The sequence below is a fragment of the Mus musculus genome, chromosome 2, assembly GCF_000001635.26.
Source record: "Mus musculus strain C57BL/6J chromosome 2, GRCm38.p6 C57BL/6J".
In the NCBI taxonomy this organism is placed as follows: Eukaryota; Metazoa; Chordata; class Mammalia; order Rodentia; family Muridae; genus Mus; species Mus musculus.
In genome coordinates, this window is record NC_000068.7 from 154,653,551 (window position 1) to 154,672,568 (window position 19,018).

General features: G+C 46.1%; 1 protein-coding gene across 1 annotated transcript in view; it reads left to right on the forward strand.

The window, feature by feature from the left end:
* Positions 1-3,475: 3,475 nt before the first annotated feature.
* The window catches only part of Chmp4b (charged multivesicular body protein 4B), a 37,758-nt gene continuing 22,215 nt past the window's right edge, over positions 3,476-19,018 (forward strand). The window contains exon 1 of the mRNA NM_029362.3: positions 3,476-3,821. Coding sequence (NP_083638.1) covers positions 3,632-3,821 — 190 coding nt within the window. The 5' untranslated portion in view covers positions 3,476-3,631. The remainder of the gene's footprint in view (positions 3,822-19,018) is intronic.

Sequence of the window (19,018 nt, forward strand, 5' to 3'; positions counted from 1 at the left end):
CTCTCTCTCTCTTTCTCTTTCTTTTTTTCAAGATTTACTTATTTTACATATATGAGTACTCTGTAGCTGTCATGAGACATACTTGAAGAGGGCATCAGATCCCATTACAGATGGTTGTGAGCCACCATGTGGTTGTTGGGAATTGAACTCAGGACCTGTGGAAGAGCAGTTGGTGCTCTTTACTGCTGAGCCATCTCTCCAGCCCATTTTTCTCGATTCTTTTTTTTTTTTTTTTTTTTTTTAAAGATTTATTTATTTATTATATGTAAGTACATTGTAGCTGTCTTCAGACACTCCAGAAGAGGGCGCCAGATCTCGTTACGGATGGTTGTGAGCCACCATGTGGTTGCTGGGATTTGAACTCTGGACCTTCGGAAGAGCAGTCGGGTGCTCTTACCCACTGAGCCATCTCACCAGCCCTTTCTCGATTCTTAAAGTCAGCATTTCTTGGCTTGGCCTGGCTTCCTCTTCAAAGTCAGGAGGAGCGTCCTGCATACCAGTCCTCCTTGTAATTACACCATGTCTAACTGGATAATCCAGAATACTATTCCTCTCACAACCTTTAAGGGACACTCTGGGGATAGGTGTCTTTGGGAAGTTATTGTGGGGCACACTTCAAGGGGCTACTGCAATAGTCCAAGCAAGAGGTGATGGTGACCAGGCGTGGAGTGACAGCAGCGAAGCGCGTGACAAGTGTTGGGGTTCTGGATTGCTTTGAGGGCTGAGCCCACCGAATGTTCTAAAGGGTTGAATATGGACCATTCCTTCCATCCACTGGAGTGTAGTGGGGAGAGTATGGGTCATCTACTAGGCTAAGGTCATCTACTGGAGTCTGTGAGCCCATCCTGTGCCTCCACTTGGTTTACAGAGACTCAATTGAACCCACCATTGCTTTGGGAAGAGGTCCCCTCCAGCACACATCTCCCTCTCCCCCCTCAGGTTCTGCTGGGTCGGGTCTGGCCTATCCCCAACCTGACTCTCCAGGGAGGTAATTTCCAGCACCACCCTTTGAGATAAGGTCTCACTATGTAGTCGTGTGAAACCTAGAACTCACTCCGCAGACCAGGCTAGCCTCACACTCATGGAGAAACGACTGCCTCTGACTCCTGAGTGCTGGGATTAAGGATGTAAACAAGCATACCCAGCACAGTTCCCTGTGCTTTGGGTTCAATCGCTAGCACTGGAAATAATAAAGCAAAAAGATACCCAGCTGGGCATGGTGGTTCATGTCTGTCTATAATCCCAGCACTTGAGAGGTGAAGGCAGAAAGGTTGCCTTGAGTGTTCGTGCCCTGGTTCTTTCGTTCAGGGTAACCCATGTTCTGCTTATTTTCACGAGGCTTTAAGTAAGAAAGATTCTTTTATTATATGGGTGTTTTGCATGTGTGTATATATTTGTGCTACACGTGCATTTGGTGTCTGAGGAGGTCAGAGAGGGCGATGGCTCTCCCGGGGCTGGGGCTGCAGTTGTGAGTGCCACCGCATACATGGGTGCTGGGAACTGAGCCTGGCAGAGCAGCCAGAGAGCACTCCAGCCCTGTTTGTCACATGGCTTTTACGGAGGTGTTAGAAGTTAAGAAAGCTTTTCAAAAGGACCCGCACTTGACCCAAAGGCCAGAACAGTGAAGCCCAACTGGTGTCTAACCGATGTACTCTGTGAGTCTTGCCACGGCAGGCAAATCCTCAGGCAAGATGGCGGCAGCTGTCCGTGTGTCAGCGCGATGTACCCATATCCTAGGCAGACATCATGGATGTCTCAGTTTTTCTTCTCCTCCTCTTCTTCCTCCTCCGTCTTCATTTTCTTTTAGAGATCAAGACAGAATTTTGCTATGAAGGCCACACTAGCCTGGAACTCCAGGTTTCCTGTGTCAGCCACTATAGACAGACACTGCCCCTGGCTTTCAGCACCCTTTTAAAAACAAGAGTCCCGCAGAGGCAGGCGGATTTCTGAGTTCGAGGCCAGCCTGGTCTACAAAGTGAGCTCCAAGATGGCCAGGGCTATACAGAGAAACCCTGTCTCGAAAAAACCAAAAAACAACAACAACAAAACCAAGAGTCCCAATGTAGGTTCAAATTCTTCCCCAGAGACGGATGCCAATTGTGTGGTAAGAGTATTTAAGTTAAATTTGAGTTTTCTAATATAATCCCCCCAAACATGACTTTCTATACTCCTAGAGTGTCTTACTATTATTGTGACCAAAGCAACTCGGGGAGGAAATGGTTTACTGAGCTTATACTTCCATATCATTGATCATCATGAAAGCAGGTCAGAACTCAAACAGACAGGAGGTTTTTTCTTTTTCTTTCTTTCTTTCTTTCTTTCTTTCTTTCTTTCTTTTTTTTTTTTCAGTGCCAGAAATACAATTACATTCAGGAGGTTTTTTCAAGTCAGGGTTTCTCTGTATAGCCCTGGCTGTCCTGGAACTCAGTCTGTAGACTAGGCTGGCCTATAACTCAGAAATCTACCTGCCTCTGCCTTTGCCTCTGGGATTAAAGGCATGTGCCACCACATGGCAGCCCTCTTATCTCAGCCTTTCAAAAGATGTGAGATTATAGGCATGAATTGCCAAGTCCTGTTTAAAACACACATCTTTATTTGAGTGCCTGTAGTCAGCTGGGCCCTTTATATTCCTATCTCACTTACAAACTCTTTTAAGAGGACTTGTGACAATTTCAAATTTACAGCTTTGGAAAGCAAGAGGAAGTAAGTATCTAAATGAATATTCGAGGCTGATTTTGAAGCTTTGCTGTTGAATTACACTGCCAAGGTGGTTAGTCTATTTTAGGTTTCAGAAGGTCTCTTAGGTGAATAAAGAGAATGACAGCTCATCCAAGTAGAGAGAACTGACCGGTCTGGTAAAGTAAGCTAGTTAGACAGCCAGTTTCCTGGGCTTGATTCACTGACATATAAATTAGGAACAGCACAGATCCAACACTTCAGAGGCAGAGACAGGCCAGCCTCTGATCCTTAGGAACTTCAAGGCCAGCTTAGGCTACATGAAAGTCTGGTTCCAAAACAGACACACAAAATAGGAACAGCATTATCTGTTGTAAACTGCTTTAAGAATCAAATGTGATTATGATTGTAAAGTACTATGTTCCAGAGATCATAGAAAATGAGTGATGTTGTTATCACTATTACTTCCCGTGCTGTGAATTAGGTCCAGGGTTCTATCACGGACCAGCACAACGAACCCCTCTTTTTGTAATAGTTATTTCTTCTCTTCCTGGTCTTTCATCTCTACGGAACACATTCCAAAGAGACTACATTTTCCAGCATGCCACATTGCCCTTTGACCTCTGCGAGACTAAAAAGATGCGCCATAGTACGCCAGGAGCCGGAAAACTCAGACTCCCGGCTTGCAGCGCGCGGTCCTCCCTTAGACTCGAGGGGCTGCGGGCGCGTGGTGCTCTGGGAGCTGTAGTCAGCGGCGCGTTGCCCTGACGCCGGCCGGGCCCGGGCGTGGGGGCCTGTGGGAGGTGGCGCGGCCGGGCCCAGCTGCGGGGCGGAGGTGGAGGCGAGGCCTGCGGCTGCGGGGAGCGGCAGGCCGGGAGTGGGCGCGGGAGCCGAGCCGAGCCGAGCCGAGCCGAGCCGGAGTGGGCGCCGGAGGCCGGCGCGGCGAGCAGCAACCATGTCGGTGTTCGGGAAGCTGTTCGGGGCTGGAGGGGGTAAGGCGGGCAAGGGCGGCCCGACCCCCCAGGAGGCCATCCAGCGGCTTCGGGACACGGAGGAGATGTTAAGCAAGAAGCAGGAGTTCCTGGAGAAGAAAATCGAACAGGAGCTGACGGCTGCCAAGAAGCACGGCACCAAAAATAAACGCGGTGAGACGGCTGGGGCCCCATCAGACTCTCCACTGGCTCTCCTAAGGCTCCCCAGGCCCGGACTCCACTTTGTCTAACTCGTTTCGGGGTCTCTCTCGACTCTGGAACTCTCCGGCCAGACTTCTTTCGTTGTCCAGCCGAGCCGGGGATCCCTTTCCATCTGACTCCTTCTGGGTCTCCTTGAGCCGGTTCACTTGCATCATCAGACTCCCTTCAAACTCTCCCTACCCTGGCAGGCCTCTTCTGACCCAGATCTCACAGCACTTTAACTTTGCTCAGTCTGTTCCACTCTGTTCCATTGTATTCTTTTCTCTTTGGCCTCACCCATCTTCCCAGCCACTGCCTCTACCCCCACCTTGGTTCATTTCTTTGCCCCACCCTATCATTTATGTGTTTCTTGGTCCACCTCTGTCCTCTCCTGAGCCCTTGGTGACGTCTGAGCTGCCTTCTGCCCCTGACTTAGGAGTCTTCTTGAGAAGCTTCCTTTATGGAGAAAAAAGAGAACTGGGGAGTGAAGAGACCCTCTGGGACCCGCTCTGTCTGTTCACTTGTTGAGTGTACTTGTTAAGTTTTGAGTTCCACATCCACCGGCTAGGAGCTGGCCACTGGAAGACCTAAGATGTCGATAACCCTGTGATTCTCAGAGCTTCCGTGTTGTAAGCCTTACCCTCTTGTGACTCACCACTTCCCCGTTCCTCCTGAACCAGAAATGACGAGGACTCTGCCTCTGTTGACCCAGTCCTGTTGTTGATTGGAACTTGAAAGCTTCTTTGCTTCCTGTCTAGGAATCGAAACTGTCTAGGAAGTACCTTGTAGTTTTCTTCAGTGAGATGGATGTGAAAATGTGTGAATGACTGTAAAGAAAGTCAAAATGCTCATGTGTGTTTTTGTTACAACAATGTGAGCATGAATCATAGCGTGACAGGTCACCCCTTGAGAGTGGGCCGAAGTTGAGAGATAGAGAGAGGTGGGGGGGGGGGGCTGGCTTAGGAATCATGCAAACAAGTATTTAACCCAGAAGGTTACCAGGGAAATTTCTTCCGGGACTGTGACCTTTAGTGGATTTATCCTCCTAAGAGTGTTTATAATATCCAGTACTAGTAGGGGCTTAACTAACATGGGAAACATTAGCTTGTTTTGTATCACAATGATAACCTATCTTGAGGGCTGCTCCTCTGCCAATATCATAGCAAACATTGAGGGAATTCTGAGTACCCAGGACATCCAGTCTGATTCATAGAGGGATATCAAACAATGTCTGCTTTAAAGAAAAGGTACTAGCCGTGCATGTCCCTGAAAGCCTGTAAGCTCAGACCTGGGAGGTGGAGGCAGGAGGGCCAAGGTCATCCGTGTTTACAGAGCAGTCTGAAGGCCCAGATGGCCAACAAGAGAGATACTGTCTCAAAAAGGAAGATGGTGGGGGTAGGGGAGACACTACATGAAGAAACTAACCAATTTGGAGATGTTAGTGATGAGCACTAATTACGACTAAGAAGTGGGGTCATAGTGATAGAGTAGGGTGCTGTCTTGGTAGGATGGTCAGGGTAACATCTTTGAAAAGTTCAAGTTTGAACTGCGGCCTTTTGAAGTACCCAGCTTTGGGGGGATTTTTCTTGGTTGGGAGAATAGCAGAGGAATGGCTGGGAAGTTGGCCTGCTTTAAGAGGTTGAAAGATCTCTGTATCTTTCTAGTGGTTGAAGGGAGAGTGGGGGAAGCGAAGGGAGGGGTGGGCCTTGAATTGCTAACATCAGAGTTTGAATTCTAAGTGGATGGAAAGCTTTTGAAGGGTGTTCTGAAGCCAGTCCTAATCACTGGTTAGAGTTTTAAGCATCTGGCTGTGTCTGGAGAGTGGGAAGGGCATGTAGGGAAGGTGCAGGCATCCATCTGTGGACCGGACACCAGTTAGAGCTGTGGAGAAGAACGGACGGGGCTGTGTTCTCTAATCAGCCCTTTTCTCTGACAGCTCTGCCTTAATCAGGACCCTCTTTTCACCAGTGGTAATTAGAGTCCTGGATTTTGCCAGTCTGCATGTTGGAGGTTTGTTTCCTCACTGTGGAGTGGAGGAGGGTTGTCAATATGCATCCTCTCCTGCCTCCCAGACGCCGAGCACACTGCCCTCCTGCCATACAGTGAGATCAGTAACTCAGGTCCCTGGCCAGGCTAGCTTAGTTTCTGCAGTTGTATAGGGGACCGAACTGGCTTTCCACACGCTTGTAGAGAGACTGGAGAAGTGACTCAGTTGTAGGAAAATTGTTGAACTTTCTCTGTCTTTTTGAGTTTGCCTGTGAGGACAGGAGCTGCTGCAAGCTTCCCTTCTTTTTATTGTTTTGAGGTCTGATGTATTCTTGTCCTAGGACCTAACCACTTCCTTAGACAGTGCTGTGAGGTTTTACTACCACCATGTGCACACCATTCATATCTTGACCTACTGCTGGCTGGGACTCTGAATGTCAGAAATGAGAAAACACTGCCTGTCTTCCTGGAAGAAGTCAGGATTGGAAATGTGGGGGTGGGAAGGGCCAGGAGTAATTTTAGAAGTCAGTGGTGAAGTGTGTTTAGATGGTTGAGGTTACAGGGAGAGGTTCTTTTTTTTTCTTTTTTCTTTTTTTTTTTTTTTTTTTTTTTTGGGTTTTCGAGACAGGGTTTCTCTGTGTAGCCCTGGCTGTCCTGGAACTCGCTCTGTAGACCAGGCTGCCCTCGAACTCAGAAATCCGCCTGCCTCTGCCTCCCAAGTGCTGGGATTAAAGGTGTGCGCCACCACCGCCCTGCAGGGAGAGGTTCTCGTTTGAAGGGGAGGGAGGGAGGGAGGGAGGGGGGAGGGAGGGAGGGAGGGAGGGAGGGAGGGAGGGAGGGAGGGAGGGAGGGAGGCTCTGCAGAGGAAGGAGATTGAGGGAGGTCAGAGGGTTTAGTGTATTCCGGAGCAGCTTAAGGGCCTCCTAGCTGGAGTCTGGGACTGGACAGGCTATAGGTTACCTTGGAGACTGGCTGGTAGCCTTGGGATCTTATCCAGGAGATGCCGAGGAGCCTTTGGTGCTTTTATAGGAGAAGATCTTATCTACTTGGGTTTTTAAAGAACATTCCAGCAGCAGTGTAACTAAGGTGTGTAAACTGACCAGGGAGGGACGGAAGCAGGAATCTCATAACAAAGACAGAATCTTACAGACCAGAGCTTGAGCTGTAGCTTCCTCCTGACTGTGTGCTCAGGCAGGTTATTCTGTGCCTTTCCCCGCTCTGTACGTCCTAGCATCAGCAGTACAGGATGAGGTATGCTGTGCATGCAAAGTTCTTAGCACAAAGCTTGCCATATGGTAAGAGATCAGCCCTTGCTCGACATTATCGTTACACAGGTGCCAGCAGGTGGGAATAAAGGCCCAGCACAGACACATGGAAATGGACAAAGAAATACACACCCAAGAAGAGACTTGGTGATAACCTGGGATTATTGGAGTGAGCAGGACTGAGACAGGAGGAAGATCATTTCCAGGCTTTTAGCTGGGGCAGCGGGCAGCTGGGTATGGTGATGCACAGGTCAAGTCTGCATGTGATACTAGGATAATCCTTTGACGTTTGTAAAGTGCTTTCTCCTGAGCGTTACAGCATCCACAGCGCCTGTGGCTCCACGAGGTGGGATTTTACAGACATGTCATGGCTGTATCCCCAGCAGCGTCTGCATTACAGTTAATGCTCAGTGGGTATTTAGATACGGATGAGTATTGTGTAACTATATCCAGACTTGGGGCTGGAGAGATGGCTCATGGTAAAGTACCTGCCACACAAGCATGAGGATCTGAGCTCGATCCCCAGCGCCCATGAGAAGGGGCAGCAGTGTACCCAGCTGTCACCCAGCTGGGGTAAGGCAGAGACAAGCAGAGCCCATAGTTTAGTGGCCAGTCAGCTTTTCTGAATTTTAGAGCTCCAGATTCAGCGAGTGATCCTGTCTCCAAAATAAGGTGATTAACAGAAGCTATTCAACTTTGACCTTTCAACCTTGACCTAGCATCTATATACATGTACATATATGTATTCATACAACTACACACAGGCACACACAAAAGAAGGTGTATTTATTTGTCCCAGTGTAGAGGGAGGAAAGTGAGGGTTATAAAGCGATGTATCTTATCTCAGAGACTTGTTGATCAAGTGATCAGAGACATCATGTGTTCTGTTTACTTCTGTGATTGCCATGGGCCTTATCATGGCTGACATTGTCCCTCCACATACCCCTTGTGTGCAAGCCCCGTATGGGGCTGAGAAGGGAAGAATTGAGTCAGCACCATAGTCTGCCCATCAGAATATGGATCCAAGTTCAGAAGCTGTCTTGGTGGTATACACATTACAAAGCTGGTGCCCTGCCCTTTGCAAGGCCAGCATGCAAGCCAGATGGGATTATTTGCAGTGTGTCTCAGGTAGTAGCTCCAGTTAGATGAGAAGAGGGTCACATGTTTTTTCCAAGTTCCTTTACCTTTAAGCTATATATTCATTCTTATGTTCTCTGGTCGTAGTCTCCCTGCTCAGAGCTGAGAATCAGGTATGACCAGGATGTGGGCCTTGCCTTCCAGGAGACTTAAGTTTATTCTCATTTGAGATGGCTGAGGTGAGCATTACTTAAAGTATGCATGACAGAAAGGGGTACATGGCACTTGTCTGATAAAGTTACCACTGATCACATTTACATTGTTTCATTGTTTGGTTGTCTTTTTGGTTTTGGTTTTGGTTTTGGTTTTGGTTTTTTCAAAACAGGGTTTCTTTCTCTGTGTAGCCCTGGCTGTGCTGGAACTCACTCTGTAGACCAGGCTGGCCTCGAACTCAGAAATCTGCCTGCCTCTGCCTCCCAAGTGCTGGGATTAAAGTGTGCCATCACTGCCCAGCCTTTTCAATGTTAATAGGAACCAGCCTCAGGGGCTAGCCTAAGAACAAGAACTAACTTTATTGAGCACCTTTATAGTCAGTACTCTGTTAACAGTTTCCTAAGAAAGATGTTCAGATATCTAAGGGTCTCTTCTCTTGTTTTTCCAACCCTCTTAAAGAGATTTGTTTAGTTACTATTTATGTGTATGTATGAATGCCTCAGTGTGTTTATGTGCTCCACATGTGTGCATGTGCTCTGGAAGACTGGGCGGGCACTAGATCACTTAGAACTGGAGTTATAGACAGTCGAGAGCTCCTAATTTGGTGTTAGGAACCATACGCAGGTCCTCTGTAAGAACAGCAAGTACCGTTAGCCTCTGAGTTATCTCTCCAGCCTCTTCACTTAAAAGTTTTATTATTATTATTATTATTATTATTATTATTATTATTATTATTATTGGGACACTCATGGCACAGCATATGTGTAAGAGGCCAGAAGATCACCTTTAGGAGTTGGTTCTCTGCCTTTACTTTCCTGTGGGTGCTGGGGCTCAAACTCGGGTCATCAGGCTTGTGTTGCAAGCTCCTTGCCTGCTGAGCCATCTTGCAGCTCCTTGTTTTATTCTGTTAAGGGTGAGTGTGAGCAGTGCAAGAGTGAGCCTTGCAATATATAGCCCAGGCTACCCTTGAACTTGTGACCCCTTGCCTCAGCCTCCTGAGTAGGGGTTCTGAGTTACAGATGTGCACCACATCTTTCGTTTTTAGTGTATGCTGTGTGTGTGCACTTGAGTGTTTGTGTGTGTGCACACGCATACACACAGACCAAAAGACAGGTTGATAGAGTTGTGTCTCTCCTCCCACCATGTGAATGGGGCTGAGCTTTGGGGGACTGAACTTGGGTCGTCAGGCACTTCTAGGCCTTTTTACCTGTTGAGCCATCTTACTGCCCCAGTTTCTTTTTATGGCATGGCAGCTAATTAAGGAAGCATCTACTTTAGGTCGTTCAGATTTCTTTCTTCTTATTTTAATAAAGAAGAAAAGAGTTTGTAGAAAGGGCCTTATTTTAGTTACACACAGTTATATAAGATTGAGCAGTGAGGCTGGTGATTATACCCTTTGTTGATATACTTCTTCTTTTTAAAAAAAATTTATTTATTTACTTTTATGTCTATGAGTACACATTGTAGCTATACAGATGGTTGTGAGCCTTCATCTGGTTGTTGGGAATTGAATTTATGACCTCTCCTCATTCCGTGGGTGGTTGTGAGCCACCATGTGGTTGCTGGGATTTGAACTCAGGACCTTCAGAAGAGCAGTCAGTGCTCTTACTCACTGAGCCATTTCACCAGCCCCCCCCCCTTTTTTTTTTAATATTTACTTATTTTATGTACGTGAGCACACTGTCACTCTCTTCAGACACACCAGAAGAGGGCATCCAATTCCATTACAGATAGTTGTGAGCCACCATGTGGTTGCTGGGAATTGAACTCAGGACCTCTGGAAGAGCAGCACTGAGCCATCACTCCAGTCCCAGTACATTTCTTTAGATTCATGGAAGCAAATCATTTATTATTAGTTCCACTGAGAGTGTATGACTGAGCCTATGCGAAATGTATCTTCAAGAAGTTCTGATCATTGCTGTGACAAAGGTAGTATCCTCACATTTAATAAAGTCACTCTAGATCATTAGCATATGGGAAGGTATCTTACTAAATTAATTGGATAGTGATATCAGGTTGAAGCCACAGTATCTTAATAGTGAGTGTGCCTGCTGGACTGTCCATCCCAGAGGCCCTTTGGTGGAAAACTTGAAACCCACCCAAGGAACTGAGCAGTGGGAATTTCCCTTAGTGACACTTTTGCTTCTTATTTGAAGACATAGTTTTATTTATTTCTTAAGACAGATGGAGTGTCCGAGAGGCCCTGTATTGACTGTTCAAACATACTGGTGTCTTTGATTCAAGTGACAAAAATCTCTTTTTGGTAAGATTATGTGCATATGTGTGCGTACATTGTATATGTGGAGGCCAGAGGTCAACCTCGAGTGTTTACCAGGAGCTGGTTACTTGGTTTCATGAGACAGGCTCTTTCACTTAGACCTGGCCTGGTTGGCCTGGAAGCCTCAGGGTGCTTCTCTTTCCCCCTCTCCAGTGATAGAAGTACAATACACTTCAGCACTCCCAGCTTTGCATTTGATGGACTCTAAGTCAGGTCCTCATCCTCATGCATGATCTTTCCAGGCTGAGTTGGGGGTTGGGGGCTGAACTCACAAGAGTGCTGGTACTATAGGTGTGTGCCACCATGTATTGTTTTTAAAAGTGAAAGAGAGCAGAATGTAATGGCCTCTACCTGTAATCCCAGCACTTGGGGGGTAAAGGCCGAAGAAGTTTCCAGCTAGCTTTAGTGAAACTTAAAAACAAACAAACAAACAAACAAACAAACCAAACCAAAACAAAAACCAGAGAGAATATCCAAAAGCAACTTTAGTGCTGTGTGTGTGTATTTGTGCGCGCACGAGAGAGGGTGAATTCATGCTAGTATATGTGTTTGATCCTAGCACTTAGGAGGCTGAAACTGGATGATTTCCGGGAGTTTGAAGCCAGCCTGGGCTTCATAGCTAGTTCCAGACCATCCTGGACTACATAGTAAAGTCCTGTCCTCAAAATCCAAAACCAAAACCAAAACCAACATCTGCTTTAGGTTAGTCATTGAGGATGGGTGATCGTATAGGTTAGTTATTGAGGATGGGTGATCGTATAGGTTAGTCATCGAGGATGGGTGATCGTATAGGTTAGTTATTGAGGATAGGGATTCATAACTGGGAAAGGGCAGTACACTCAGCTACAAGTTAGTGAGGATGGGTGACTATAAGTTAGTCGTTGAGGACGGGTGATTGTATAGGTTAGTCACTGAAGATGGGTGATTATATTTGGAAGGGAGATCTGAGCACAGCAAGAGGAAGCACTGGCCAGCTTCTGATGTCAGCAGGCATTTACTGTGCTCCTTATACAGGAGGGAATCAACATGGTGGTCAAGGTGGACAGTTCTGTATCTGCTTACAGCCTCCCTCTGATCAGCAGTGCCTTGATACGTACTCAACCGAGTCTCATTTCCCTTTGTAAAAGGAGAATGCCTTGGCTTCCTTCACAGGGCTCTTCATAGAAGTAAATCAATGATATGCAGTTCCTAGCAGAAGGGCCAGCATATGGAAGGGATGTGTTTCTTTCCATGGTTTTCCACTCATAGTTTTCAGCAAGGGTGTAAAGATAAAAAGGTTCTGCCTTCTCCCTCCTATGGGGGTTCACAACTGGGCAAGGGCAGTACACTCAGCTATAGAGAACCTTATAAAAGTATACGGATGAAATCTTAGAGGAAAACAGCAGGAGAGATGAGTCTTCTCTGGGCTTGGCCGGTTCATTTCACCTATCCACCCATCCAGTGCCCAGATTCCCTTTGCAGTATTCCTGCCAAGTGGTTAACGTTCGGTTAACAGGTTTTGTGTTAGGAGCTATGGCCTGTAGTATGGCCTAGTGTGTCTTGGATAACTCTGCCTAGGAGATTATGTTTCCTACCTGGCTGAGAGCTGTCTTCCTGCAGGGCCCAGTGTTGTTGGATCAGGTTGGCTAGTACTCTGTAGGGAGCACCCTGGGCTGCAGTCACAAAGCTTGGGGTCTAATACTGGACAGCTGTGGACTGGAACACAGGTGCAGGTTTGCCATCCTTGGGCCACAGAAGGCAGGTCTGTTCTCGGTACCATGGCTGATGGAGAACAGTGGTGTTTGTTTCAAGTCTGCACTTGCCTAGAACAGACACATGCCTCTGTTCCTTTTGTTCCCCTCTGTGGATGGTCACTCATTCAGTGGTGGGTGGCGCTGAGTATTCCAGCAGAGGTGTGAGCAGCATAGCCCAGAGCTCGCAGCGTCACACCATTAGTTTATGAACTTAGTACAGACTCCCGGGCCAGATAATTCCCTCATCACCATGCCTGATCTTCCTCCTCTCAATAAACAATTATGTGTGTGCGCATTCGAGAAAGGGAGGGAGAGAGAAAATTTACACACATACACACCCTGGGGCTAGAACCCAGGGCCTTGTATGCTGAGCATATGTTGAGCTAAATCCCTAGCCCTCTTCCAGCCCTTTAAGGAGTCTTAGCTGAAGGAGTAAAATTAACATAAACACCTGACTGGCTTGACTCTTCCTCACAGGGCAAAGGAAGGCTGTGCATCTCTTTAGTTGAGGTGTTTAGAACTGAGTTCACAAGTCTGCCTCTGCCTCTTGGTAGTCGGGATCCTGCCCATATTTTCTCATCTTTATGAGCATTGGCTTCTTCAACTGCAAAATTCAGAATATAGTATTTCTATACATTCTTGGTATTTGATACACTCTGTGGGAGCATCTCGGAGGCTGTTAGGAATGTAGACTTAGCGGGTTCCTTCCTATGGAGGTCACATGCCCCTTGAAGTGCACACCGTGGTGCACGTGTTGAGGTTAGAGGACAGCTCTGGGAGTCATTTCTCCCTCTCCTCATTGGGCCTCAATCTGTGTTTCTGGGCTGCGCTGTGTACTTGCATTCTGCAGGCTAGCAGGCTTGTGAGCCTCTGGCTACTGTTATGAAATTACAGATGTTTGCTACCACATCTGGCTTTTTATGTGAGTCCTAGGGTTGGAACTGAAGTTTCCGGACTTGCATAGTGACCACTTCTTTTTTTGTTTGTTTTGTGATTTTTGTTTGTTTGTTTGTTTTGTTTGTTTGTTTGTTTGTTTGTTTTTTGAGTTTTTCAAGACAGGGTTTCTCTGTATAGTCCTGGCTATCCTGGAACTCACTTTGTGGACCAGGCTGGCCTCGAACTCAGAAATCTGCCTGCCTCTGCCTCCTGAGTGCTGGGATTAAAGGCCTGTGCCACTACTGCCCGGTTTATTCAAAGTTTTTGAATTAACTTTAACTTAATAGAATTTTATTATATATACTTTTAAAAGCTTATTTTTATTTTATATGTCTGGATGTTTTGACTGCATATACGTCTGTGTGCAGTGCCCATGGAGGCTAGAAGAGGCTGTTAGATCCTCTAGAACTGGAGTTTCAGGTTGTGACCTAGGTCCTCTGCAACAAGCGTACCCAATTACTGGGTCATCTCTCCAGCCCCAGTAAAAAAAAATTAATGTTTTAGAAAGAAAGACATAGGGGCTGGAGAGATGGTTCCACAGTTAATAGCACTGGCTGCTCTTCCAAAGGTCCCAAGTTCAATCCCAGCAACCACATAGTGGCTTACAACCATTTGTAATGGGATCTGATGCTCTTTTCTGGAGTGTTTGAAGAGAAAACAGTGTACTCATATATAAAATAAATAATTCTTTAAAAACATGGAAGTGTATGCTATGCTTTTTAAAAGCTGTGTCTGAATCAGATGCTCCAGTAATAGATGATGTAAGAATGGATAGATGTTTAAATCTGTTTAGTAATAAAGTAATTAACATTAGGATCTCTTTTAAGGCATTGTTTGTTCTAATGATGAGTCTGCTTCACTAATTCAGTTAGATCAGTTGATAGCAGTTCTTTCCCTTCCTGTAAAAGGAAGTAGGATCTACGAACCCTAGGAATGGATTCTTTACTATCTGCTTAAGCAAGAACTGTGGATTCTTTGTAATCCTAATAAGATCCAATAGTTGTAAACACAAAAATGGGACTTGTCTCTGTACGGCCCTACTGCTCTTCCCTGTTCAGACCCAGAGAGGGAGGGCTCTTTAGACAAGACAAGAACCCGAAAGATGATTGCTTGAGATTTCCCCACTAAAGTGAGACATTTCATCATCTTGGTGTCCCAGGATTCATAGGACTCAGATATGATGACTGGCAAGGCTGACATTAAAAAAACCAAGCCAACAACATTGTTTTGTGTGTGTGTGCGTGTGCACGTGCCTACCACCCTGCCTGCCTGATTGCCATTACAGGCAATTGTGGTCAACCTGATATAGGTGCTTGGAACAGAACTTGGGTCCTCTGGTAGAGTAGAAAGTGTCCTTAACCGTTGAGCATTCCTCCAGCCCCAAGGCTGACATTTAAAAGCTACTCATAAAAAAAAGCTAATCATAAAAATGATTGCTAACTTATTTTCTTTCTTGCTTTTTTCTCTCTTCTCTTCTCTTCTCTTCTCTTCTCTTCTCTTCTCTTCTCTTCTCTTCTCTTCTCTTCTCTTCTCTTCTCTTCTGACAGTGTCTCTCTACATAAGTCCTAGAACTTACTATGTAGACCTCTGCTGGCCTCTGCCTCTGAAGTACTAGGATTCTTAATTTCTTAATTTTTTTCTCAGGTGGACCCGTTGCTTTTACTTCTCTGGAGCATTTTTTCCCATTGGAATTTGCCTACAAGTAACATATTGCCACTGATTGCATGGCAAGTCTGCATTAGACTGTCTGGGCATCAAGTTACAATGCTGCTTCCTTCAGTGGCCATGCCTTAGGAAGGAGTTGTTATCTGTCCGCCTGCTATTCAGTTTGTTGCTCTTAGGGAAGACGGCATGTGCTTGACAGATGTGATCACTACTTTAGCCGTTTCGGCAACCCCGTACATTGCATGATGCCTCCCATTTTAGAGATGAGAAAGCTGAGACTTGGATTATATAAACTACTGCTACTAACTCAGGCCTGCCTTGGGCATTCTGAGGTGGATTGCGCAACAGCGGCTCTGATATTTTTGATGTTTTCATAAGTCTAGAACTTTATCTCCTTGAACACTCATAAATTATCAATATAATTGGGGATGAATGTTTTATAATATCCTTTCACAGCTTGAGTACTTACAAGCAACTGCTGGGTTTTATGGCACCCAGAGTACTGTTATATATGTAAGTTAAATAAACAGATCAAACCTAGGGTAGTGAGCCCAGAGCCTGGTACATGCTAGGCAAATGCTATACTACTGAGCCACCAGGATGTCTATCTATATCTATTTATATCTATTTATTGTGACAGGCTCTCACTGTATAATATCACTGGGGTGGCTTGAAACTGCTCTGTAGACAAGGCTAGCCTTGAACTCACAGAGATCTGCTTGCTTCTGCCTCCTGAGTACTGGGATTAAAGCTATACACCATTATGCCCAGCCTAGATTGTGATTTTTAGCCTGATTGTTCAAAAGAAGAAGAAGAAACTGTCTCAGGCAATGCTCTTTCTTAATCACCGAGCCATCTCTCCAGCCTCAGCTGGGACCCTTTAAAAAAGTTGGATGACCCATTTCTAAATTAAAAATTTAAATTATCAAGAATAGCCAAGTAGTAATAGTTGTACTTTTAGTACCAATAGCTACTACATAAATGCAGGTACAGAATTTCCCAGACAGGATCCACTATGCATCCCTTCGGATGTGTCTGACCTAACAATGGGGAGTGGGCAGGCAGATGCTTGTATAGAGGCTGACTCACTTATCAGTGTGTAGGCAGTGAGCACAGTGAGATCACTCTGGTGCTGACTGAGAACCCTGTGGGCTCAGGTAATTTGTACCCGGAGACTGGAGAGCACAGCGGCCTGAAACCATGAACTGTCTCCACACTTGAGATGGAAATCCCTGCACTCTGGAATACAAAGTCAGCGGGCTACCCAAGAGTCCTCAGTGCGGCTCTCTCAACTGCTGCTGTACACTAGGGTGTTTGTGAGGAAAGAAGAGGCTTTGGCTGCAAATAGGCTTCCAGTTCCTGGCATTAGTTGGTAAATGGTACACAACTCTAAAGGGGGTTTAAAATAATGGCCTTGAACTTGAGAATCTGTTTCTAGGGCTGCTCATCTCAAAACACTCAGCTTCTCTGACAAGAACCATTATTCTTAGTTCAGAGGTAAGAAGCAGAGAGGCCAAGCCACACAAATCATCCCAGAAAAAGAGCCAGCCATTCCCAACACTAGGAGCTGGGGCTCGTGGATGGCATCCCAGGGTGGACTGTTTGTTTCTGTTAGATCATGATGGCAAAGACAAGAGTCTGGTAGTTTATAGTTCCACCCAGCTCTGCAGACATGTTGAGCACACTGTGAAACTGTCTGCCCAGGCGGGCCATCTGGGCCCAGTTGTTACTCTCTAGAAGCATCCAATTATCTCTCAAATAAGGTACACTGCCATTGGCATCCAGTCACGGCCACAGTGTGGCAGGAGAAGGGAGACTGGGAACTGGGAGTCAGACGGTTCTGGGGAGTATGTGTTTGTGGGGGTGCTTCTGAGCTGAGTCCTTAGATGAATGGGGTATAGAAGAAATGAAGGAGTAGGACCATTCCAGGCAAAGACAGCTTGTGGAAGCCAGAGTGCAGGGATTAGCATGTGTGTGCCGTGTCTTCTGTGGACGATGTCTGGAGGGTGACGAGAGTTACGGCCTGGGAAGGCAGCTGCAGTCTGCCTTAGAAAGCTCTAGGTGCTAAGTCAAAGAACTTGAATTGTTTTAGATTTGTGCCATGCTGAGGTACATCCTGAAGGGACTCTCTATACTCAGAGAGTGTGAGGAGCAGCAGTTATCTCTGCAGCTTCTTATCCATCATTGCCTGTAAGGATAGGGTAGGAGTTGCTTACTTTGTTGTAAGGGGAGTCCCAGCCATTACCACTCTCTCGTCACTTTGCCCTGGTTTTGTGCCCAGCACATCCTGGGCAGTTGAACAGAGGCAGAATAGCTTTTCCCCCTTTTCTGAAGCTATTTGAGGCGACATGGCAAAGTAAGCAGGCTAATCCTTGCTGCTTAAACTGCCTTGACGTACCCTCAGTTAACCAGCAGGCTTGTGGCTTCCTGGTATGTGTTGTGGCTCACTTTCAGCTACCTGGCTCGTTCATCCAGTTCACTGTGATCCTCAGAATTATTTAATTCAGGGCTCAGAAATCACTTAGTAGTTTGGTTTTTGTTTTTGTTGTTGTTGTTCCCAAAATAGGGTTCTCTGTATAGTCCTAACTGTCCTGGAACTCTATAGACCAGGCTGACCTCAAACTCAGAGATCCAGTAGTTTCTGCCTCCTGAGCACAGGGATTTAAGGCATGCACCATCAGCAGTGAAATCACTTAGTGTTTAAGAGCGTTTGATGGTGTTCAAGATAATCCAAACCTAGTTCCCAATACTTGGCAGCCCACAAGTAACTTCAGTTCCAGGGGAATCTAATTATTTCTGTCACCTGCATCAGTGTATACGTACACACACACACACACACACACACACACACACACACACGCAACACAAGTAAAAATAAAGCCAGGTATGCTGGTGTTATGCCTTTAATCTCAACACTTGAGAAGCAGAGGCAGGCAGATCTGTGATTTTTGAGGCCAGCCAGATCTACATAGGAAGTTCTAGGGCAGCCAGGGTACATGGAAAAATCCTGTCGCTAAATAAGTAAGTAAATTAAAAAAATAAAGGACCTGCCATAGTATAGTGGCTGAAGACGCCTTTAATTCCAACAGGGAGACAGAAGCAGATAGATCTCTGAGCTTGAGGCTCTGAGCTTGACGAGAGAGTGGTAATGGCTGGGACTCCCCTTACAACAAAGTAAGCAACTCCTACCCTATCCTTACAGGCAATGATGGATAAGAAGCTGCAGAGATAACTGCTGCTCCTCACACTCTCTGAGTATAGAGAGTCCCTTCAGGATGTACCTCAGCATGGCACAAATCTAAAACAATTCAAGTTCTTTGACTTAGCACCTAGAGCTTTCTAAGGCAGACTGCAGCTGCCTTCCCAGGCCGTAACTCTCGTCATGGATAGGGCGAGTGCCAGGACAGAACCGCCAGGGAGAGCTATATAGAGAAACCCTGTGTCAAAGAAACGGAAAAAAAAGTATACATCTTACTTGGCATGTGTGTTCTTGTCTACACGTGTATATGTGTATATGTGACTGTGTGGACCGTGTGTGTGCCTGGCGGTCATGGAGGCCAGCAGGGTGTTGGGTCCTCCGGAATTGGTGTTAGAGGTGGGTGGGAGCTACTGTGTGTGCTGGGAACTGAATCTGGGTCCTCTGCAGGAGGGAGCAGCATGTACTCTTAGCCATTAAGCCGTCTTTCTAACCCTTTAAAAATTACTCACTTTTTTTGTTTTTTGTTTTTTTGAGACAAGGTTTCTCTGTGTAGCTCTGGCTGTCCTGGAACTCACTTTGTAGACCAGGCTGGCCTCGAACTCAGAAATCCACCTGCCTCTGCCTCCCGAGTGCTGGGATTAAAGGTGTGCACCACCAACGCCCGGCTTTTTTTTTTTTTTGTCAATTTTTCTTGTATGTTTATTTTTGATCCAAGACATAAGTAGTTGCTACTCTCAGATGAAATAACCTTTATTTCTGAAACCATACATTTCCAATTCAGTCCAGACTTTTATCTCATTCACAAAAAAAAATATGAG